The 21,408-nt window shown below is 36.2% G+C and overlaps 5 protein-coding genes across 8 annotated transcripts; 1 reads left to right on the forward strand and 4 right to left on the reverse strand.

Annotated features, from left to right (window-relative positions):
• Positions 1-385: 385 nt before the first annotated feature.
• ND-13B (NADH dehydrogenase (ubiquinone) subunit ND-13B) lies at positions 386-1,194 on the forward strand. Its single transcript, XM_090177926.1, has 5 exons — positions 386-477; positions 542-586; positions 672-788; positions 855-920; positions 976-1,194. Exons 1-5 carry the CDS (start codon positions 457-459, stop codon positions 1,075-1,077), a joined length of 351 nt encoding a protein of 116 aa, XP_090034052.1. The 5' UTR covers positions 386-456; the 3' UTR covers positions 1,078-1,194.
• A 4,837-nt stretch (positions 1,195-6,031) lies between these two features.
• LOC149941466 (uncharacterized) lies at positions 6,032-8,606 on the reverse strand. Of its 2 annotated transcripts, none has more exons than XM_090178539.1 (6): positions 8,481-8,606; positions 7,599-7,752; positions 7,342-7,484; positions 7,161-7,278; positions 6,402-6,527; positions 6,032-6,327 (listed from the first exon to the last, which is right to left on the reverse strand). In XM_090178539.1, exons 1-6 carry the CDS (start codon positions 8,512-8,514, stop codon positions 6,042-6,044), a joined length of 861 nt encoding a protein of 286 aa, XP_090034665.1. In that variant the 5' UTR covers positions 8,515-8,606; the 3' UTR covers positions 6,032-6,041. The 2 variants fall into 2 exon arrangements, with proteins under 2 accessions (XP_090034665.1, XP_090034664.1); XM_090178538.1 differs by lacking the exon at positions 8,481-8,606 and adding an exon at positions 8,000-8,044 and having other exon boundaries at positions 7,599-7,914.
• Positions 8,607-9,310: 704 nt separating this feature from the next.
• Positions 9,311-14,057, reverse strand: LOC149941467 (uncharacterized). Of its 2 annotated transcripts, none has more exons than XM_090177883.1 (5): positions 13,833-14,057; positions 11,794-13,671; positions 11,550-11,733; positions 11,378-11,472; positions 9,311-11,116 (listed from the first exon to the last, which is right to left on the reverse strand). In XM_090177883.1, the coding sequence occupies exons 2-5, from the start codon at positions 13,657-13,659 to the stop codon at positions 10,865-10,867; spliced, it is 2,397 nt and encodes a 798-aa protein (XP_090034009.1). In that variant the 5' UTR covers positions 13,660-13,671; positions 13,833-14,057; the 3' UTR covers positions 9,311-10,864. The 2 variants fall into 2 exon arrangements, with proteins under 2 accessions (XP_090034009.1, XP_090034008.1); XM_090177882.1 differs by having other exon boundaries at positions 9,313-11,116; positions 11,378-11,487; positions 13,833-14,056.
• Positions 14,058-14,431: 374 nt separating this feature from the next.
• Positions 14,432-18,597, reverse strand: Duba (Deubiquitinating enzyme A). The gene is made up of 11 exons (XM_090178383.1): positions 17,851-18,597; positions 17,380-17,470; positions 16,807-16,871; positions 16,572-16,728; positions 16,096-16,244; positions 15,878-15,940; positions 15,688-15,813; positions 15,443-15,623; positions 15,216-15,374; positions 14,804-14,993; positions 14,432-14,742 (listed from the first exon to the last, which is right to left on the reverse strand). The coding sequence occupies exons 1-10, from the start codon at positions 18,391-18,393 to the stop codon at positions 14,875-14,877; spliced, it is 1,653 nt and encodes a 550-aa protein (XP_090034509.1). The 5' UTR covers positions 18,394-18,597; the 3' UTR covers positions 14,432-14,742; positions 14,804-14,874.
• An 871-nt stretch (positions 18,598-19,468) lies between these two features.
• On the reverse strand, positions 19,469-21,147 carry Rab7 (RAS oncogene family member Rab7). 2 transcript variants are annotated; one of them, XM_090178248.1, is made up of 5 exons: positions 20,945-21,147; positions 20,494-20,555; positions 20,301-20,427; positions 20,021-20,239; positions 19,469-19,964 (listed from the first exon to the last, which is right to left on the reverse strand). In XM_090178248.1, exons 2-5 carry the CDS (start codon positions 20,544-20,546, stop codon positions 19,746-19,748), a joined length of 618 nt encoding a protein of 205 aa, XP_090034374.1. In that variant the 5' UTR covers positions 20,547-20,555; positions 20,945-21,147; the 3' UTR covers positions 19,469-19,745. The 2 variants fall into 2 exon arrangements, with proteins under 2 accessions (XP_090034374.1, XP_090034373.1); XM_090178247.1 differs by having other exon boundaries at positions 20,494-20,594; positions 20,945-21,145.
• Between the last annotated feature and the right edge of the window lie 261 nt (positions 21,148-21,408).

Raw genomic sequence — 21,408 nt, forward strand, 5'->3', positions numbered from 1 at the left:
TGTAGAATGGGAAAATCCGTCAATGTACTACTCGTATAACCTGATCTATATTTTTGAATTTTATTTTTAAATTATTCCCAAGGGGTTTTTGTCGTTGCTATACGTCTGGTAACTTTTGTTTTCATATTTTATTCGCTTTAACGGCTTGAAAATCACGATTTAATGGAAGAAAATTAAACTAGGTCATTGCGTCTGAAATAAAAACTATAGTAGAAACGGCCTCGCGCTTGCAAAAGCAAGGACGTTTAGTCTAGAGTCAAAGAACGTTAAAAATTCACCGTTTAATAACGCCCAACTGAGCTATTTACAGAGACTGTAGCGCCATCTACATAGAACCAAGAGAACTTTAAATCACAATAACGGGCTGCTGCCATCTATGATCTATATAGCATTAAATGGATTTTTACCGCCATCTGTGAGCTACGTAATTAACTAAATTTAACCTTAAAATCCAAGATGGCTGGTGCATTGAAGAAAGTTTGTACATTTTCTTATTTTTATAATAATTAACCGATATTATCTTAATTTACATAATTTTTAGACTACGGGTCTGACTGGACTAAATGTTGCTAGAAACCCACATCATGTAGGAGCCTGATTTTATTTCAAAAAGCAAAGTTTATGAACTACCTCTAAGCCTTTACATTTGATATTTTTTTTTTTACCATCAGTCTCTTGAAGCAATATATAGGAAAATAATTGGATGTTTAAATCAAATGCCAGAATCAGCAGCGTATCGCAAACATACTCAATCTATTGTCATGCAAAGACTTGCAATCGTTAATTCGGTACACGTTTTTAATTTACATAACCACCATATAAATAGCTCTAAAATTGTTGTTTTTGTCTGCTAGGAGTCAGATGTTTCCCAATTGGAGAAAAAAATTAATTCTGGACAAGTTGAAGAACTAATTTTACAAGTAAACCACCCTTCACAAAGATTCTGAAAAATAGTACTTTCAACTTATCTTACAGGCTGAGAATGAGCTGATATTAGCAAGAAAAATGCTTTCGTGGAAGCCATGGGAACCACTGCTAAAAACACCTCCTAAGAACCAATGGAAATGGCCAATTTAATCATCTTAGTGTTAAAACTTATTGAATATTTTCATGCATAAATAATAGTCCACTGAGGAGAACCTGTATTTAAAATTACAATGTTGCTAATAATTCATATTAAAATATTTAAAGAGATAGCATAAGTTGATTTAACAAATGTTACATGAAGTTACAGTTTGATAAACATCTTAATGGAAAGTGTACTATTGTGTCGGAGATTAATCAGAATTTTAAAATTAAGTAATGAAATGCTTTTGACATTGTAGTTATCTCCCAACCAAAACTCTGCAGTACTTTTTGTAGCAACATATTGAGTGAAAAACCATAAAAAATAACAGCTTACAATATTGACCCGAAGATTGTTTAGCTACCAAAATTAAATGAATCCTTTCAAAATTTGTAGACTTTATCTTTGCCCCATAGTTGGGTAACAAATTGTTATAAGCAATCTGGGAGCCAAACAGTAAGTTCAACTCAATACACCAAAAATTTGCAGAAGTAATATTAGAGGTTATATTCCCTTTAAGCCAGTGCTAGGAAACTAGCAGAGGATTGAAATCTTATTGTGTGGAGCATTTATTTTCAACGCTAATGTCAATAAAGTCCAATAAAATGACATTGTTTCAACAACCCAGGAAATTGACTTTTACCCTAACGTCTAGGAATTTCCCCAACTTCACTATCATGAGCTGCTTAAATTTTTTATTGAAGCAAGATAAACCTAGTTTCTAAATATTAATGAAAAGTAATTTCAGTTAATTAGTTATCGAGTTACAGGCTTTAACAGAATCGCCACCGTTTTCCAAGATGGTGGACAATCCTACCCTATCCATAAGTGAAACTGAGGGAACATCGCGGTCATTCAGGTTTCTCGACCTAAAACATTTGTCAGAAGCTAAGAGCTGCGTTTTGGAAAGGCACCTTAAATACCTCGTTTAAAACGATAAACAACTGAAAATCTCACTTACACAGTATTCCTTGATAATTCATTTTGTATTAAAACTTTTTTGTTAGTACTTAAATACATAAGTCTAAACAAAACTACGTTACGAAAATTAAGGTGACAAAAACCGGGATTTGAGTCAAGTACTGAATATGAAAAAAAAACGGGAAAAGAAAACTATGGAAACTAGCAATTTTATTGGTTGAAAATTTGTCAGACCACTTACAAGGAGAGTACCCGAGGTGTTTGTTGCCGATTTTGTTCAAAGTTGGGCGTAATGTAGAAGACCTATATGAGATATGAAATTTCCCAAAAGGAGACGTTGCATTACCCATTCGATTTGCCATGGCAAACGAAAATGTTTTGGACCACTCTAAACAAAAATAATACTTTTTCCTTATTTTACCCAAAAATTGTTATAATTTAAGCCCAAAAATGTTCCAATTTACCAAAATTTATGAAATATACCTAAATGTGGTTAAAATAACCCATTTCGTGATTTTAAAATTAAAATGGAGATTTTCTTGTTTTAAGTGGTCAAAAACATTTTTGGTTGCCATTGCAAATCGAATGGGTAATGCAACGTCTCCTTTTGGGAAATTTCATATTTCATATAGGTCTATATTACGCCCGACTTTGAACAAAATCGGCAATAAACACCTCGGGTACTCTCCTTGTTAGTTGCGTTTTTCGAATTTTTGTCGGTCTTATGTCAGTTGGTTGGGAGAGTTTCGTTTGGCCGACTTCTCATTTGGCCGACCACAAAATACACGTTACGCCGACTGTCCATTTGGCCGACTGCACATTTGTCCGACTGAGAAGTCGGTCATATGGACAGTCGGCCAAATGGACTGCTCATTTGACCGACTGAACATTTGTCCGACTGTCCATTTGGCCGACTGAGAATTCGGCCAAATGGGCAGTCGGCCAAATGGACAGTGCATTAGACCGACTGCTCATTTTTCCGACTACTCATTTAGCCGACTGCTCGTTTGGCCGACTGCTCGTTTGGCCGACTGCTCGTTTGGCCGACTACTCGTTTGGCCGACTACTCATTTGGCCGACTACTCATTTGGCCGACTACTCATATGTCATTTAGACGATACTAGGTGCGTTTGGCTAGGTACTGTCCTCTAGGTCGCGTTTTAGAAGGCCCAGCTTGGTTATAAAGAACGGGGCTGGGGGGGCGCCGGTCCGGCCCCCCAGCGCTCGAGCGAAGCGAGTGCGCGGCGCCGTCAGGCGCCAATGCTTAGAATACATTGCCCGTTCTATAAGTCAACCTAACACTAAAGACATAGATAAGGACAGGCTATAGTATAAGAGTCAGTGAAATGAGCAGTCGGTCAAATGAGCAGTCGTTCAAATGAGCAGTCGGCCAAATGAGCAGTCGGTCAAATGAGTAGTCGGCCAAACGAGCAGTCGGCCAAACGAGCAGTCGGCCAAACGAGCAGTCGGTCAAACGAGCAGTCGGTCAAATGAGTAGTCGGACAAATGAGCAGTCGGTCAAACGAGCTGCTCATTTGGCCGACCAGAATTTCAGATAAAAGAGTAGTCGGCCTAATGAGTAGTCGGCCATATGGTCTGCTCATTTGGCCGACCGAAAAGTCGACCAAATGAGCTGTCGGCCAAATGGGCATTCGGACATATGAGCAGTCGGCCAAATGAAAAGTCGGTCAAATGAGGAGTCGGCCAAATGCGGAGTCGGCCAAATGCACCCCACCCAGTTGGTTTACGGCTATTTTTGGCTTTTTACACACATTCTCTTGGGATTTGTGTGTATTAGTTTCACGTTATGTGTCCGCCGCCGCCGGTGTTCGCATGATTTCTCGCGGTACGTTAGAGGTACAAAGACACATTATACGTCAATCGATTGGAAATATTAGCTGAAAACTATTCGTGAGTTCTGAACCGTTCAACCAGTCCCCATGCGCACTATTCGGCAAAAAAAATTCTAGAACTACCCAAATGCAAACTATTCGCAGACAAGAACCTCTTGTTGAACCGTTCGGAACCGTTCTAAATGGTACCTGCTCAAGAGCAAGTACTGGCCGGAACTCAAGGTTGAAATCTCTAAAATTCGTCTGCACATCGGGCTGCGTACGTCAAATCGTACGAATCACAACTATTCGTCCAAAAGTTCTGAACTATCCAGAACTTTTGCGTGACGTCACAGCTTAGTCCTAAGCCGTTCTCTTAACGGTTCAGAACTCACGAATAGTTTTCAGCTATTAACATTTGTGAGATGGGGCCCCCGGAAGTGGGACATTTGCTCATTTTAGTGATTTTTGGCGATTTTCGACTTTAAATCTACATTCTTTTTTTAAATTAAGACCTACTTGGTTGAAAATTAAATTTTTAGTTAGTACTGATCATTTCTGAACTACGTTTTCGGTTGCATTGAAAAAAATTAGTTTTACGTGAGATTTCTGACCAATTCGCGGGACCCCACAACCCGCGTACGCACTATGGTGATATTTGAATTTCGTACCAATAGACGCTTTAATAAATTATCCTCCAAGGAAATCGCCAAGAAGTAATATTTCCGACAGCCAGGACCTGCAAGTCACGGTTTATATAGTGCTTGTTAAAGTAATTGGAAATTTTTTCACCTTTACGGCAGCAACAAGCGTTCCCTTTTAACCACGTAGCTTTTTTGACATATTAAGGCTTGGCAAAAACCAAAGATTATATATACGCTTCGCTTACTAGACAGGCGTCTCCATACAAAAAAAACTGTTAACACTTTCGAAACATGGGAGAAGCCTTGAACCAGCCGTTAGAGGCGCCATTAGTAGCACTCTGAAAATTTTGACCAGTGTTTGTTATCGTATGCAAGTTGAGCCATTGAACACGCCTATCTATTTATAAATAGTCTTTGGCAAAAACACAATGTTCTGTAACTTCTGTTTACAGGTGAAAAGTTTCCATTATTTCAACCTAGGAGCAACAAACACAACACCCCACTCGTGGATTTTCTTGTGTACGTTTTTTATTGACTAGACGCTTTAGCGACTGCTGCCGTCGGAAGGGGAAAATATGGAAATTGTCTTCCCCCCGCCCGTAAAACGTTCAGCGTAAAGGCTCGTGACGCTCGTCCAATGAAATTCGTACACAACCCTTCGTTAGCGTGTTTAAAGGCTAGCTGCGTTCTCCTTGTGTTTGTTGCTCCTAGATTTCAACAAGCACTATATAAACAATAACTTGAGGGTCCTTGCTCTCGGAAATATTACTTCTTGGCTATTAAATTAAATTTCTTCGCCGGAAACAGTTACAAAAATTATATTAATAAAAGTACTAAAGACAAGGGCATCAAAGCATGGAATGACTTAAATAGTACTTTAAAATCCCTTCAAACTGTTAATAACTTTAAAAAGAGTTTAAGAGTGATATTAAAGGAAAATTACATGACTGCAGCCCCCTCTTTCCCACTGGGCACTCTGGGCACGTGCCCAGGGCCCCGCGATCGATAGGGGCCCCCTAGTTCTTGCCAGATCATCAAACGATAACTTATATTTATTACCGAAAAACAAATTTATTTCGAAAAAATCTATTCTAACAAAATAGTGCTCTGTCCAAGTCATAGGGGCCCCATCATCCTAATGTGCCCAGGGCCTCCAATAGGTTAAAGACGGCCCTGCATGACTGTTAAAATATGAACCTAGTCCCATATTACCTCTAATAGTCAACAGTTTGGGTTTTTTTTTAATTTGAACTTAAATAATTTTTATTTTATGATTTTAAACAAACGGACTATACACTCTTTTTCGGGGAATTTTCCTGGGATTATTAAGTTAATGTACAAGATGATTGAAAATTTGTTCGAATTTAAATTTAATATTTAAAATATATTTAATACATCGGGGGGATCGTGTGTACTTAAATGTCCGTGATATCTTGTTTATATTATTTTATCTTTGAAATGAAAACCAAATTTATAAAATACAATTTTCATATAAAAAAGACGTGCATTTATTGGTACAAAATGTATCATAAAAAAAGTGTTAATTTTGGATTTTTAAAAGCCGAAAAGAATTTATGATTATTCTGCGAAAAGAGATAAACCAATAATTAAAAACAATAAATTAGTTAAGATTATTTGATTTTGTATAACGATGGTTGTCCCGTGACTGTTTTCCCTGGATGTCCTGCTGCCAAATGCAGTCGGCAAGGTGTAAATGACCGTCCTCGCAGACCAGGAGTAAGGCGTAGTGTTGGTATGAATCGAAGATGGCGTGCTAATAATTGGAATCGGCGTTGATCCAGAATACAAACTAACCCTGTTAGTCTCCAACGGTGGCGGGGCAGTTGGACAACGATACGACATACTGAAATAGATAAAGGTCAACCATTTTTTTGGCTTTGCACGCCACTGTCACTGTCAATCTTGAAGAATACATACCTGAAAAACTTCATCCCGCATCGAGAAATGAAGTAGTTCATCGATGTTTCCAATAACTTGATCCCTTTATTTCCACACTGATGAATTAATAGATCGTCAGCGCATTGTCGATACTGACTGAAAGCGCTGTCAAATGAAGCACCATAGTTATGATTATTTAGTGAGTCGAAATGGGTCCTTCCTTCAATTGATCGTAGTCAATAGGACACTATTCTACCAACCCCGTACTATTGATTGGAAAAAATCTTTCGACAGTCACTGAAATGTTACTCACGCGTATAAAAAATGATTGTCCACGCGTCAACGGTCTCCTATCATCAATTCCAATACACAGTTCTCGAGTTTTAACTAACATTATTACCCGCCTTTACAATAGATATGACAGAACTTTGAGACCGTGGCGTAACAAAGGTCCCTGGAGCTCGCCCACGAAACTCGACTACCAAAGACTAAAGAGTCTTAAAGGGACTCTCAAGGGAAAGTTTAAAGTCCATTTAAAATACGTCATTCGGTCGCCGTTCATCGCATTTACAAATTTACACCCTGATGGCGTTTCAGTGACGAACTTCAATTTAAAGGGATTTAACTAAAGCATTTGTCTAGGCTGGCCGCCGAGTACTGTTCGGGTTACTTCAAACCCGACCCGACGGCAAGCCTACATTTTTCAATGTAATCTAAATTGTTATTTTCCTTACTATATTTTCGGAACTGTCCGACCTCGTAAATAACAATAAAAAAGTTGTCCGCGCGTTAACTTACCAGCAAATATGTTCGTCATTTGAAAAAGGATTGGTTACTTGTTGAATCATGGAACGGTAATAGTTACCGCATTCGTTGATCGAAACCCTCTTGAAACAATCAGAGTTTTCTAAATATTCTGAAAGAAAAAACTCGGCTTTAGTTACGCGGTCTTCATCATTCGGGTTGTAAATTTTCGTACCTTTTTGATACCTATCAGAGCTGCAAATGGCGTGAACCGTGTGTAAGGAGTTTTCCACCGCCATGTGAAATTTAGAGCGTTGATCCTCTGTCGAGCACTTGGCCATAAATTTTCGTACACAGTCAACGAAACGACTCCAAACTCTACAAGACATTCGTATAAAAATCACGACTTTGTTCCGCCAATGCAACTCCGTATAACTTATCCCAAAAACGGAGGATGGAGTGACACGGGCTTGAAACCGTATCGATTCTTACTTGCACATGACGTCAACATCCCGCATGGTGGTGGGAAACATGTACCGAGAATCGTCCAAGAAAGGTTGGACCATTCGGGTGCAATTGGACAGAGTTATTTCGCAGTCCAGACTGACCGAACCCCGCGTCGTGGCCGCAAAAGTGGCCAAAACCACTAGCAAACACCGCAAAAACGACATTTTAATTAAAGTTTGAGATTAGTATCCCATTTTCAACGAGTGAGAGACGCGTTATCACGATATTTCCCAAAGTTCCATTACGCTGTTTCTCATATACCAGCTAGTATTGGAATGCTAGAATGGAAAGGCGAAACGAACTACGGGAGAAACTTCTATTGTAATTATCAAATAGACCGAACGCAGGAAATCCACAAACCAACAAACAAATTTTTGAAACCGTACCTATTTTAAAAGTAGTAGCTGCGCGATCAACTAGGTTCATTCACAGCGAGATTCTGCGAAATTGTAACATACGGCGCTTACTTTCAAAATTTTATTACTACACACCAGCCTCTGGTCAATGCATTTAGGTCGTCAGAAATTAACGTTAACGTACCAAAAAAAGCCGTGCGGGTAATTTGTATGACAATTTATTAGGAAAAATTCAAATTATATCAATGTAGGGGAGTCGGAAAAATTTCACGGACGAAAAAAATTGTGAAGAAATTTCTCGATTCATTCTTTAAGATTACTCGAACGTATAAAGTGGCACTTTCTCTTTACAAATATAATAGACCGAAATCTTGTTCGGCGCTCTTCCATAAAGCACCGAGGAAAACGATATTCGCTCAATTATCCACTTTAAAAAGCCACCAAATCCCGTGAATTAGCCAGGAAAAAGGGGGTTTATCATAAATTTGCTGAAGCAACGGAAAAATCTTACCAATAGACGAAATCCAAATAGATCCAGGTAACATTATTCCGTGGTTTAACCCGCGAAACTTCCCTATTATTTGCTTGTCTCGGGTGTACAAAGTTTTGGTAAAAATATAACACGGTACATAGCAAAATATTAATTAGTATTATAACTACGTTATCAAGGTAAAGGGTACGACTTTCGGTTAGGGATGGAGGTACCAAGATGACCCGTAACAAAATGCGATTTCGGAATCAATCTTTTCTCGTCCAATTTGACCAAAATAATAAATTGGTTTACCTCGTTCCAAAAAAAAAGGCATCTTTTCATAGGTTAGCCACTATCATTCATTGTGCTTGAAGTACTAAAACGAGGAAGTAAGCACAAAAATCTCTGGGCGGTTCGATGTTTACTCAAAAGCCGCGAACAAAAAGAGCCGCGCGTATTATTGTACCTGTGGCATCTCGACATCCGCTTTCGAGCGTTTGTGACGCACTCGACTTCCGGAAATGCTATTTTCCAGGCAGTGTCTCTCCGTAAACGAAACGGAGACAGTCTTTGGGAATATAAACGCAAACGTTATGGAGAGCCAGAGGACGCCTAGCTTTTAAGCAAAACATCCACAAAAACTACGTTTAGGTTTTTTTTATTTAAGGTAAACGACACCTAAAGGAATTAAAAATTATTTGGCTTTTAAATTAAAAACCCTATTGTTTCAGAAAGGTTAAAAAGTCAAAAGTACGCGTCAAAAACTTAACAATTAACGCGACCATGAGAAAAAATAATAAAATTTACAATTTAAAATTGGTCTTTATTATTTTCTCAAGTGAATATTAAACATTTATAAATTTTGAGAACATAATATTATAACAATATTTTTTTAACTGCGTGTTATAAAATTTTCGGGAAATATATAAACTTAATGATTTTTTAGTACTAAAATTGATTATTATAAATATATTATAGTAACTCTTAAAATGCCATTTGAAGTTCATTGCAACCAGTTGCTTTAAAATGCTGTTAACCTTCAAGGTTTACGAAACAACACATACCAGTGACATGTGAAAATTTTGTTTTCATAATATTAAAAATAATTTGTAAATTAAAAATTTACTTCACAATATACTATTTCAAAAGCTCATAGACACTCATCTTGAATTTTGTAAATTACGTGTGGAATAAAAGTATAGTATTCTTATTAAGACTTGGGAATGGCATTAATGTATGTCAATGACACATTTTTACAATCAATTAACATAAGTCTATAACATCGTCTTTGACACTTCAAATTTTTTGCAAGCAATTTTTTTACTGAGATCTAGCTATTCACAACAGACTCTGTAAAGACCTTACTCGCCATTTTCGGTCCATTAATACAACCAAAAATCTATAAAGCCGCCACAACACCGTTTGAATTTTACTACTTTACCGAGTGGGCTCCGGATATGGGACTAAAAAATGCGAGAATAAGATTGGTCAGATCAGCTATCACGAGGTAGGGAAAGGGAGGAGCTTTTTGCTTTCACCCACCTTTTTCAAACGCCGGTGTGGCCCTTTAAAGAGGTTTGAATTTGACCTGTTTCACGCGCTAGTTTCCAGAATATGATTGGTCGTATCAGCTACCGCGTGCTAAATTTTGGTGAATTTTTCAATTTCAGTTTGGCCCTTTAACATTAATTTCATTCTGGGCAGCACCCAGTTCGTCTATTGGTTCTCTAAAGAAAAAACGCGCTGCTCGTTTTTGCGATGCATCAATTCGTCAAAAGCTAACAGTAAAACATTTTACAATAGAAACAAGGAACGTATTATAAACTTATGCCATTTTCACTCAAGACTACTTTCAAACTATAAACATTTATAGTCAAAATTATTACAAATAATTGTGAATTTTTTTCCCACTGACTAGAAATTACCAAGTGTGTAAAACAATCCTAGCTTTTCCTTAACTGCAAAACACTTGATACATTTTTTTAACCTACAGCAAAATATTATATGGTCTTTCGAAACTTCAAATCTTAAAAACCTACTACCCTAGTTTTGGTACGCTAAATGTACAAGAATATTTTTTTACAAAAATAAAAATTTTAATTGAATTTGCTTGACAGCAAAACGGTGTCATCTTCACGATATTCAATTCCTCCCAATTATTTTATCCAACAAATTAAAAAGTTCTTTGTTTTTAAGTACTTGAATTACCGTGCCTAGTTGAAAGAATACTTTGCAAGTGTCAGCTTAATAGCATTAATGCACAATTTGGTTAGGTATCCCTCAATTCATTTGATTCTTTTTTATTATTGCTTGGGTGAAGGGTGTTTTATTTTGCTTGACAACCACGAGAAGCTGCTTTGTATGGCATTTACCTAATAAGATCCGCTGGCTATTTCGCCTTTTGAATTGGATTTGTTTTTAAATTAGGAATCCAGATACAGTTCCGAAAACATAACACGCCCAGTACTGAAAGTTTGAACATGTTTAGTGCTCGTGATTTTGTTCGAAGGGCGAGAGAATCTCTCATTGGAGGGATAGTCGTCAGTTTGTGTTGCCATTTCTTTATAGCATTTAGGTCTAATGTTAAATCTATCATTATCATTAGTGCCGCAGGGAGTATCTTGTTGTTTCATCAAAGTTTCCACTTGACGCATCAAATCTTGTACCTTCTTTTCCTGAGCAATATAGAAGTTACATTTGTTAGATGAATTTGCAATTGCAATATATATGGGGCTGGTTTAGTTAGAAATATAATGATATTGAAACCCCAGTGGCTTACAATGACCTTCCATAAAAATTTGAAAAAAACGTACGGAATGGAGTGAATTATAATTATAAGTTTGTGGTCACAATTACATAACCTCAATTATTGAAGGTACAAAATCACGGTTCTATTATCATTCCCCAAAAAGAAATGTTTAGACAAAAACATTTACCAGAATGGCATTTTGAGAAGGAGGTGATATACTCGAAGGATTTTGCGAAGGATTTGAAAAATTTCCAGTACTAGTCGAGGGAGAATAACTTGATGCTAATAAAGAGTGCTCTGTAAAGGTAATAATGGAAGAAAGCTACAGAGTGTAGCGATAATTTTAAACCCATCCATACCTGAAGCGTTCATATAATTGACAATGTTATTGGTGGGATTATGTAGATAATGATGGTTCATAAAAGAACTTGAGTTATGAGGTGGGTGAGTAGAGTGAAGAGATGCCTTGGTTTGATAATGCGGATAAGAATTGACCATACCCGATGGTGTGGCACTCATAGAAAACATTCCCATAGGGAAGGTCTAAAAAAGTTCTTATAAGCTCTTTATGGAGATTTCAATTTGTAAATTCAAACAACTTACTTGCGAAGATATTCTAGACGTTTCAGTGTCTCCTTGGTTTGCAAAGTTGAACTGGCTAGCAAATCTAGATTGAGTACCGTAAGAAATGGGTTGATTTATCTGCAATGTCTTAGATTCCTGAGGGAATAGACTGCATGTACTAGGTGAAGGTGATTTTGATTTATCAAGGTCCGTTTGACTTTTTGAGCTCTCTAGTTTGTGAGACATAAACAAGGGGTCAGTCGATGATACTTTGCTCAACTGACTGTCACTACTATCCAAGTGTCTCTGTTCCATTTCTACGACCGATGCCCAATCAGTTGTCGACAAACTAGTTGAGCTAGTTAAGGCAGCTTCAACGTGATTCACACCTACAGCAACTTGTTTTTTAACAGTCAAATCTGGCTTTTTTCCTATCCATACTAATGTTGTTTTCCAGTTGCATTCATACAATCCATTCGCTTGATAAACAGCGTCAAAATGAACCCTCGCATTTTCCCCAAGTTCCAATAGAAAGTCTTTGATTTTACCACAGTTGATATACATTACATCCAATGAAGTAATCGATCGGTGCATATATCTCTCGCCAAATATTATAACAGCCATATCTTTAGTTTTAGCAGCTATTATACCAATCTGGTTTGTAACAGATTTTGGTACATCTCCATTGATTTGACCAGCCAATACAGATGATGAATAGAATGGTAATGCAATGGGTGACAAGCTTGAAACAGCACTCGAACTCTGGTTACTAATACCTATTTGTGGCCTTTTAGTAGAGAGTAAAGAATTTTCAGAATCCAGGCTGTTATTTTTAGAGTCTAAATCTTCCACGTAATCTCCTTCATCGTCATTTCTATCTGAAGCCGAATCGTAGGACTCTGAATCTGACATGAATATTTCATTTCCATCCTTGGTAGCGGAATGATCTAACCAAACGTGAGAGGCTTGCCATTTTATAGCAGAATCTTTTTGTTCAGACGGCACCGCATGAAATTTAACAAAATCTCCAATTTTAAAAACGTCTAATAACGAATTGACTTCCTTTTCATTTGGTATGACTACGTTATTCAGGTGAAAAAATACATTATCTCGAACTAGCGTATTTCTCGCTATGAAACCGTACTTGGGAAATAAATTATGAATTTTTCCACATCCTCTAATTTCTTTGGCATCCGATTCTTGCGATACATTACTAAAAACTTGAAAATATTCCGTACTTTCGGGGCGCCAAACTAAAGATGCTCTGTACTGAGCTTCGCAATTATCAGGACCTTTACGAGCATTTAGATATACTCCTTCGCCAATTTTCAAATGACCATCAGTGAAGGATTCCAATTTACCATTTTCAAATGATTGAAGATCAAAATAAACTGAAGCTTGTAAGCGTGGATTTTTTACTGTAATGAACCCATAAACTTGAAAAATTCTGTAAACCTTTCCCTTCATTTCCTTTAACTCAAAAGGTAGGTCATCTCTGGGGTGAGGTATCTCTATTGATCCCGCATCATTCGAATTCAAGACTCCAGGGCTCAAATTAATTTTGGATTTTGCATCCATAGAGGCCGCTTCATCTATTAGTTTCTGAATAGAAACACCCTCATCCGAAGAAATACTATCCAAACGATTGTAGCTAGTTTCTATAGCTATTTCCACATTTTCTCTTCTATCAAGCTTAAAGCTTTCTGGATGTTCTTTGATAAATTTTTTCAAACAACTTTTGGATGTGCCAAACTTGTTGCGCACGCGGGCCGGAACTGACGATAAATGTCCAGTGAGATTTTGTAGATTGAGTATACCATGTTTCTCCAAACGATCTTTTATGAAATTTATGTATTGCCGTTCTGGTGTTTCAGTTGGAGTCTCATCTTCACTCTTCTGAGACATTTAAGTGTACAACTTTTATAAATTAAATAATATTCGTGTTAGTAACTTACATTGAACAGAGTATTGAACTGTATAATAAATTAAGCTTGATCTAAAGGAAGCTTATCTTCAGGGGTCAGTAGACCTGTTTATCAGACAATTAATACTATCAGAGAAAAAAAGGGAATAATTACCTAGTAATTTCTTCGCTTCTAAATTATGGTAAATTCCAGATGGTACGTACGAAACATAACGTTGTCTTTTTAAACTTTGACGACCAAATATTATGAAACACGTATAATAATATCAAATGAACAATAAAAGAATGAGAAAAATACAAGGGCCTATGCCGTAAACAAACAATCAATACATACGTACGTTTGATTTTCTAAGCCGCTTCCCCTTCCTTTCGTGCAAAGAGAATCGCTACATAGCTTATATAGTCTTTGGAGAATACTTTAGTTTCCAGCGGGGTGTATCAAACTTTTATCCCCCAATTTTCAATACACGTCATCTCAGCAACATACAAAATATTTTACGGAACGCATTTTGAAAAATCAATGGATTGCAGCGTTCCTACGTTTTTATAATAACGTAGGCAACGATTGCAGTTATTAAAATTAACCGCTTCAAACGAACTCTGAAGAAATATTCTACGTTTGCGTTTTAACAAAACAACAAATTTAATGCTCAGTATATTAGAAAACAAGTTCATAAACAGAGCCTACTTTTAAATAAACATTATACAAGTACGATACATTTACATATTATGGTCTTTCTGGGTAATTGAAGATTCCACCAAAGAATGGGATTCCCGAAAACAAATCTATATTTTTATAAGACCACCCAATTAATAATCACTCTTTAAAAAAAAATTAAGTTTCTCAATTATGAAGTTTCAAAAATCAAGGACACTGTTCTTAGAACCTTTGTAAAAAAACTTTCAGCATGGATTAACTTCATAATTTGGTTGTTCATAATTAACTAAAACTACGTAATAAATCTGTACAATTACAAATTTAAAAGTTTAACAAATAATTTTTCTATTTATTCATTATATAATTTTAGAAGGGACTTCCAATAATCATATAATTTTAGCAGGGACTTCCAATAATCATATAATTTTAGCGGGGACTTCCAATAATCATATAATTTTAGCGGGGACTTCCAATAAAATAACTAAAAAAAAGTCCGGTAAATTTTATTATACTATAAAGCATATATGAGTAGTTGGTGTTAGCTCGCAGTTTGATTGTCTTTAGTGGAAGCCGAACGTTTAAGAGAGTCCAAATATTCTTGTTGCGACTCAGCTAAAACTCTAGCCAGCACATCAGTATCATCATAATCACTTAGACCTTAAAAATTTGCGTTTAAAAACATATAAGATAGATAATGAATTTCGGGGACTTTGAACTTTAAAACAGAGGCTTATCTAGTACTATACAAGAGATAAAAATACTTTTTGTTTTCTAAAAATCCAGATAAAAATTGTTCTAAGTGCTATTTAGTATTTACTTACCTCTACTTTTGATACCCTACAATTTATAGACTAGTTTAAAGAAAAAAATTATAAGTACCAAAAAGAGCTGGCGGGAGTTGATTAATAAAACTGGCAGTTTCTACTAGAGGAAAGTCGCCAAATTCAGTTGCAGTGCTACTAGATTGTTGGCCTATTTCCACGTACGAACTTTGGCTATTTGTCGTTGTGCCCGAGCACCCAGCTTTGGGACTTCCCACTAAGAAAACAAAAATTTTCAGAAATAAAATTAAAATCCTTTGTCTGTGTATGAAAAAAAGATATTACAAGAATCAGGAGTAAAATTTTTCTCTTCAGAAATTAACGGTTCAATTCGAGGACTACAAGTTGGAGTAATTGCTCTATTACGAGGCGAAACTCTGCCAACGCCTTGTGGGGAGACTCCACCTCCTAATGCTTCAGGAGCGGATGATATAGTAGCGCTTGAAGTTGCGGAAGTTGAACGAGTCTGCTTTACAAAGTTTTCCCGTATTAGTAACAAATGTTTCAAACATTTGAAATAATAAAATAACCTTCTTGCGCGCTCTAATTTCATTTTCTCTCAACCACTCTAAATAAGACTCTCTGGCTACTTGTTCTTCAATCGCTTCATTAGTGGCTTCCCAGTCTGTTGCCCTTTTCTTGTCCTCTAACATTGCCTGTAATAAAAATATTTCAGCAACGAAGGGTATAAGAACAAAAAGGCTTCAATTGTGGTCTCACTTGTTCTAATTCAATATCTTCTGAAGCCCGTATTGCATCTGTAACCATACTTTTCTCCGCTGCCTAAAAGTTTTTATATTTGGTAGAAAAATGCCAATTTTCATTAAAATTGAAGTGACATTTTACATGGATTATATTCACACCATTGGTATAATGTCTAAAGAAACGACATACCAATAGTGAGAAGTAATACCAGAAAAATGAAATGCAACTCTTACACCAGGTTTAAATGAAGGCAGCCCCAAACCAACTCCAACTGTGGCTTTGTAAGGGTCTACAATAGAGTTGTAATGAACATTTCTATGGTAGCTCAGCCGAATTGGTTCATTATCTGTCTTGTGAATTCCGTGGAATATATTAATTGGTTCTAAAATTCCATTTAGGATATTCGTTATTGTACTTTGTTAAGGTATGTACCATCTAGGAGCACAAACTCAACGAGAACACAGCTATCCTTTCAACACGCTAACGCAGTGTTATGTACAAATTTCATTGGACAAACCTTTACGTAGAACGTTTTACGGAGAGGGGGAAGACAAATTTGTTAATTTTCCCTTTCAGACGGCAGCACGCGCTAAAGCGTCTAACCAATGAAAACTGTACACAAGAAAATGCACGACTTTTGACGGGTTGCGGCCTCCTTGCGTGGGGTGCTGTGTTTGTTGCTCCTAGGTACCATAATTGTTACCCTAACCTGGGCTATAATGGTAAACCTCAATTGGGCGATTAAACATCTCAGATAATGCTTGCATTTCCACGTGATTTCCATGTATATGATCGCTCCTTTTTCTCTCAACATATTTTTCAAAATCCTCAGTGATGTATTGAGAATAATAGTCAGCATTTTTTTCCTATGCATTGCATTATATATTTTTTTTTATATTTTGCTTGACAAACTTAATGGGGATTATGAGACCTCGCATACATACCATATAGTCCATACATAATTTTCTAATAGAGGCATGCATTTCTTGATCTCCATAAATTTGATCAGCTAAAATGTTTAAATATAATTTGATTTATTTTTTTTTAAGAAAAATGGAAAACTAAAACTAACCGCTCCCTACTTTTATAAGATTAAAATAACTATTGGCCAATATCGTAATTTAACTGATTAGATACCGATTTTGAGAATTTACCGATATTGATTATTTAACCAATATTGGAGTCGGAAAATCGTTACTGATACCAAATCAATTATAAAACCTTGAAATAATCACAGACCTGCGGCCAGGTTGGTAAATATTATGGGGTAGCTGCACTACCTGCCTTATTTTTGAGAAAATAGGTTTACTAATACCGCTAATTGATTAATCAAGAAAATCTGGATATTGGTAACCGATACCGATATCACATCGGTTTCAGCTCATCATTAATTAAAATGCTTCTTTAAACTTTCCAAAGACATTGTAGGAAAGAGTATAGACCAAAAATATTATGGGCAAAGTTACATGGATTACAAAGAGCGATTGACTTAATCCCTATATAAAAAGTAATCCTACCAACTGCACGAAAAAGACAAGCACCATCTTCACCCATTGCTTTAATCGAAAAACCTTTTTTCCTCATCTTCTTTTCAAAACTTCTTTCTCTCTAAATTAAATTAGAAAAAGATGAGCCACGGGTAGTAGTTTCTAAACTGGTACAATATATATACATATATAACGGGGAACCACTTTAAATCAAATTAACTAATTACACTATTAAAAAAGAAGCATTTTTAGGCCTCAATCATTTATCAATTTTTACCACTTAAATACAATGGTAACCCAAAAAAAAGCAGTCCCCCCATGGTAAGCCCATGGAAATTTTTAGTTTCCTTTTCTTCAAAATAAAGTTCCAAGATTCAATTGCAATGTGATATTAAATAACATATTAACACTGCTGACTATTATTCTAGCTATATTCAAGACAATATTATATATATATCTTATCCAATTATTATGTTAACCTCATGAAATTTTACATTATACCTCTGCATAATCATCCTCAGTCCAGTTTTCCGTATTTTCTGTGGCACGATCATATTCATCACCACTATTATAACCAGTATGGTCTTCGTTATTTTCCGTTGAAACTTCATCATTAACTGCACTACTAGGTCTTTCATGGGCTGGACTATGTCCACCCTGCGTTGCAGCGGGGGCTGTTACTTGATAATTTTGTGAGCCATTATTTCGGTGACTGTGGCTATGGGACTTGCGAACATTTCTATGTGGTGAGGCACGATGCCTCCTTTTGGAATGACTAGGGCCATTTTCAACATTTTCATAGTCATCGAAAGAAGTACCAGAATTTGAATGTGCAGGTCTTTTGTTTTCTTCTCTGGATGTCGATAACACTGGCCAAACGGGAGGTGAATTTCTAGACGAGTAATTGTATCTTTCTCTGGATTCCTGGGCAATGGGTTGATGTCCTAATCGGTCGCCATGATAGGAGTGGGAATGAGGGTTAGGGTCTGAATTATCATTATCCGATTTTTGCTGGCTAGTTTTTTTCTTAGGCAAAATAGTCATTTTGAACACTCCGGAAACCAAAGGAGTATGTTAAAACAATCTAACCCCTTAAAAAAACGGTTAAACCACGCATCCAAATAAGACACGACAGCGCACGCACATTCCGCAAAACTTCAAAACATGGCGACTGAATAAATTATTTACGTCATCAAAACATGAGACCACCTGACGGGGGGAGGATGAACTGTTTACACCCCTAGGGAATTTTGACTCCGCTCCCTCCGCCTAATTCTACCAGACGAAAACTTGGACTTACGAAACAACGTGGTATTTGACTAAAAAATGTTGGCATTTTTTTTTTAAACGCCAACAACGAAAATTGAAATACGCTTTAGCATGCCAATTTGTTTTAAGAAATTGCTAACGAACCGTTCAACCGCGACCCTGCTGTTGATGGTTGCTGTTGTCCTCAGGCTAAAATATTTCTGAAGGTCATACTCTGGTTCATTCTGTAAAATACTAGTTTATTTTTTAAACCAAGTCAATAGAAAAAGATATATATACGGCTATTTTATTTTACTGTAGATAAATACGTACAGCATGTATTTATGTTGGGTACATTTTCGTGAAATTTACCCTCACTGCCCCAAATTTCAAACCTTGACCAAATAACACAAAAAAAACAAACGAGTAAAAGATCTGAAATTAAAGTTTTTTTTTTTAATTTAATACAGTTATATAAGTGAATGATATGGCGACTATAATCTAATGTCCAAAACCTGTACAGGGAGAATAAAATTCAGAATTTTTGTAAAAAAAAATCACAGGCCTTTAAAGTTAACATTCACAAAATATTATACAAAATAAAAAAATTATTTTACAAGAACGCCCAGTAAAGGATGAATGACAATGTCATAGGCGTTATATATATTTAAAGATGAACTAGTTATGCCACGTGTTAATAGTACCAAATCGAAAGCTTTTAATATTAAGATTAAAACAAATTATCAACACTTTTAAATATTTTTTTTAATCCTAATGCATTGCTTGGTGATAAAAAAAACTATTTGTAACCTAATACACATTTTTCTTCAAGTCTACAATCAGCGCAAAAGGGGCCATGTATATCTTTAGCTTTATTCAACAATTCAACCACCGCAACATTCAAGAATTTTCCAACTGACGTTCTTTAATAACCCCTTAAAACTGATAAGCAACGGAAAATAGAAAAGCTAAATATATATATTTATATAATATAATGTACTGCATCATTTTGGTGTAATTTATATTTTATGAACAGTACAAAATGTTGCCTTCCATAAACTTGAAAACAACATTTTATCCTTTAAATTTTTCAACTGCTTTTATCCTTCAGAATTTATTTTCACTAGTTAAATTTCCTTTCAGTCTTATTAACACGCACAACCATCGGAGCGCGGCTTTTGCTCATTGGTCAATTTGATCTGATCTGGAAATTCATTGTAAAGCTCTACATCCGTTTCTTGGGCTAAAGCATTCTTAGCAACAGTTTGGAATGCCTGTTCCACATTAATAGCTTCCTTGGCGCTCGTTTCGAAATAAGGGATGTTATTTTTGCTAGAACACCATCCCTGGGCACGTTTGGTAGAAACCTTTAAAAGTAAAAAATGTTGGATCATTAAAAATATAATAGAATATTTAACCTTACTGCTCGATTTTCCAAGTCAATTTTATTTCCAATTACAACAAAGGGAAAATTATCAGGGTCTCTGGGAGATGCCTGAATGAGGAACTCGTCTCTCCACGAGTCTAAGGATTTGAAAGTGCTAGGTGCTGTGACATCAAACACCAGTACGCAACAATCCGCTCCCCTGTAAAAAGCAACTCCTAAGGATTGAAACCTTTCTTGACCAGCTGTGTCCCAGATCTAAATTGAAGAAAGAATTAATGTCACATTAACGCTAAATATTTCATTTACAGTTCAATACCTGCATTGTGACAAGACGGTCATCAACCATAACCTCTTTTGTTAAGAAATCAGCACCAATCGTGGCTTTGTACTGATTGCTAAATTTTTTGTTGACATACTGGTTCATTAAAGATGTTTTACCAACTCTGAAAAAGAAAACAGGCTTAAGCAATCCAATAAAATTAAGATAAAAATCCTATTTTAATATTTACCCGCTGTCTCCCAAGATGATTACTTTTAACAACACCTTCTTTCTGGAAGTCATTGTTGTTTTCTATGGACGTAGGTATAAAAATCGTTGTTCAATTTATCCCTGTCGATAAAGTAAATTCTCAGTAATCAAAACGCAATAAAAAATTTAAATTTAAAAATGACTTGGGCATAAAGCAGTTAACACTAATCTATTTATAGATCAAGGTTATATATTCTTAAACCAGAACAACAACCATATAGGTGCACCACTAAGGCTTCGTAAATGGTACGCCCTCTACTTTTAAAGGCGTTAAAATTTATAGGATGAAAGAACGCTTAGGCCTAATAACAAATTTTTCACACGCAAACAAAAGAGAAAAGCCTAGGCTTAGACACTAAGTAAAACTGCGTATAAAATCGTTAACATATAAATTTCTTAACCAAAACACTATAATAAAAAGATTATATTACCTTCGTAAGAACTTTCTACAGTTTCATTTACTGTACAACAGCCGAAGAAATTCCAATAATTACGTTATCAACTAAACACAACAACACCGCGGAGAGAGAAAAGGAAAACTGATTTGGAAAAATGGCGCAGCTAATATCACGGGACCCCAGCTGACTCATTAAAGGACCTGTCACCTGATTGGTTATTCGGCAAAGACCTCTTGGGGGCCGCTAGTAAACAATTTCACTTCCCCTTGTCACGGCCAACTTTGATTTCTCGCGCATCTCTCGCGCTACAGCGGCCATCTCATTCGTTGACATTCCTGTGTTAACCAATGAGCAAAAGATGTGTATGACGTCAGCGCCCCTAGCGGATTATTATTTTTAGTATAGTTTTTACATTGGGGACAATATAACCACCGAGCGTGGCGCTGAACTCCTACACATTATAGTACAGTTTATAGGGGGAAAATCCTTGCTCGCGG

This window comes from Leiobunum rupestre, chromosome 6 (genome assembly GCF_980474605.1).
Source record: "Leiobunum rupestre chromosome 6, qqLeiRupe1.1.hap1, whole genome shotgun sequence".
NCBI classification, from domain to species: domain Eukaryota; kingdom Metazoa; phylum Arthropoda; class Arachnida; order Opiliones; family Sclerosomatidae; genus Leiobunum; species Leiobunum rupestre.

Bases quoted from the DNA above. Each gene is read 5' to 3' on its own strand.
- Duba (XM_090178383.1), bottom strand. From the start codon at position 18,393: ATGACTATTTTGCCTAAGAAAAAAACTAGCCAGCAAAAATCGGATAAT. The intron at 15,814-15,877 runs GTGAGACCACAA...TTTTTATTACAG, and splicing joins AAGATATTGAATTAGAACAA to GCAATGTTAGAGGACAAGAA. The intron at 15,624-15,687 runs GTTATTTTATTA...TTTGTAAAGCAG, and splicing joins AAATTAGAGCGCGCAAGAAG to ACTCGTTCAACTTCCGCAAC.
- LOC149941467 (XM_090177882.1), bottom strand. From the start codon at position 13,659: ATGTCTCAGAAGAGTGAAGATGAGACTCCAACTGAAACACCAGAACGG. The intron at 11,488-11,549 runs GTATGGATGGGT...TTACCTTTACAG, and splicing joins CAATTATATGAACGCTTCAG to AGCACTCTTTATTAGCATCA. The intron at 11,117-11,377 runs GTAAATGTTTTT...TATATTGCTCAG, and splicing joins CTTCTCAAAATGCCATTCTG to GAAAAGAAGGTACAAGATTT.
- ND-13B (XM_090177926.1), top strand. From the start codon at position 457: ATGGCTGGTGCATTGAAGAAA. The intron at 478-541 runs GTTTGTACATTT...CATAATTTTTAG, and splicing joins TGGCTGGTGCATTGAAGAAA to ACTACGGGTCTGACTGGACT. The intron at 789-854 runs GTACACGTTTTT...TTTGTCTGCTAG, and splicing joins GACTTGCAATCGTTAATTCG to GAGTCAGATGTTTCCCAATT.
- Rab7 (XM_090178248.1), bottom strand. From the start codon at position 20,546: ATGACTTCCAGAAAGAAGGTGTTGTTAAAAGTAATCATCTTGGGAGAC. The intron at 20,428-20,493 runs GTAAATATTAAA...TTTCTTTTTCAG, and splicing joins ATCATCTTGGGAGACAGCGG to AGTTGGTAAAACATCTTTAA. The intron at 20,240-20,300 runs GTATTGAACTGT...TCTTCAATTTAG, and splicing joins ACCGTCTTGTCACAATGCAG to ATCTGGGACACAGCTGGTCA.
- LOC149941466 (XM_090178539.1), bottom strand. From the start codon at position 8,514: ATGTTACCTGGATCTATTTGGATTTCGTCTATTG. The intron at 7,485-7,598 runs GTAAGAATCGAT...AATGTCTTGTAG, and splicing joins GATGTTGACGTCATGTGCAA to AGTTTGGAGTCGTTTCGTTG. The intron at 6,528-7,160 runs GTAAGTTAACGC...TTCATTTGACAG, and splicing joins AATGACGAACATATTTGCTG to CGCTTTCAGTCAGTATCGAC.